This window comes from Limulus polyphemus, unplaced genomic scaffold, assembly GCF_000517525.1.
Source record: "Limulus polyphemus unplaced genomic scaffold, Limulus_polyphemus-2.1.2 Scaffold2639, whole genome shotgun sequence".
NCBI classification, from domain to species: Eukaryota; Metazoa; Arthropoda; class Merostomata; order Xiphosura; family Limulidae; genus Limulus; species Limulus polyphemus.
Window position 1 is genome coordinate 149,918 of NW_013668249.1, and position 516 is coordinate 150,433.

The window sequence follows — 516 nt, forward strand, 5'->3', positions numbered from 1 at the left end:
AATGCAGCTAGGAAATATGTAAATGAAGCAAATAATGCTCAAGCAACGTTGTTAGATCTAATGGAAGTAGCTACACGAGAAGAGCTACGAGAAAAGCAATTATATACGCACAAATATTCGAAATATTCAGCTATAAATACGGTTAATAACTTAGACAAGGCCAATCCGTCGGATACAAAGACGCAGAATAAGTCCGATAGCTTCCAGTGTTACAACTGTGGAAAAGTTGGACACATGGCTAAAAATTGCTTCAAGAAATCAAAAAGAAACGAGCAGACAGTGTGCTATAACTGTGGCATTACAGGTCACATGGCACGTGACTGTCGACACCCACGAAAAGTTGAAAATGGAAAAGCCCCAAAGGCTGGAACCTACAGAAGAAGGTTTACTAGTAGTAAACCTACCTTCTCTAAAGGTCCAAAAACCGTAATCCCCACCGGGATTACAGAACGAAAGTAGAGGTAGTTCCGGCAGTATGGGATAAACGATCGGGTATTCATACTATTAATGAAGTAT

At 40.1% G+C, this 516-nt stretch overlaps 1 protein-coding gene across 1 annotated transcript in view; it reads left to right on the forward strand.

The window, feature by feature from the left end:
* The window catches only part of LOC106467509 (cellular nucleic acid-binding protein-like), a 46,839-nt gene that overhangs the window by 39,001 nt on the left and 7,322 nt on the right, over window positions 1-516 (forward strand). The window contains exon 2 of the mRNA XM_013927868.1: window positions 155-339. Within this exon, the coding sequence (XP_013783322.1) occupies window positions 155-339 (185 nt within the window). The remainder of the gene's footprint in view (window positions 1-154; window positions 340-516) is intronic.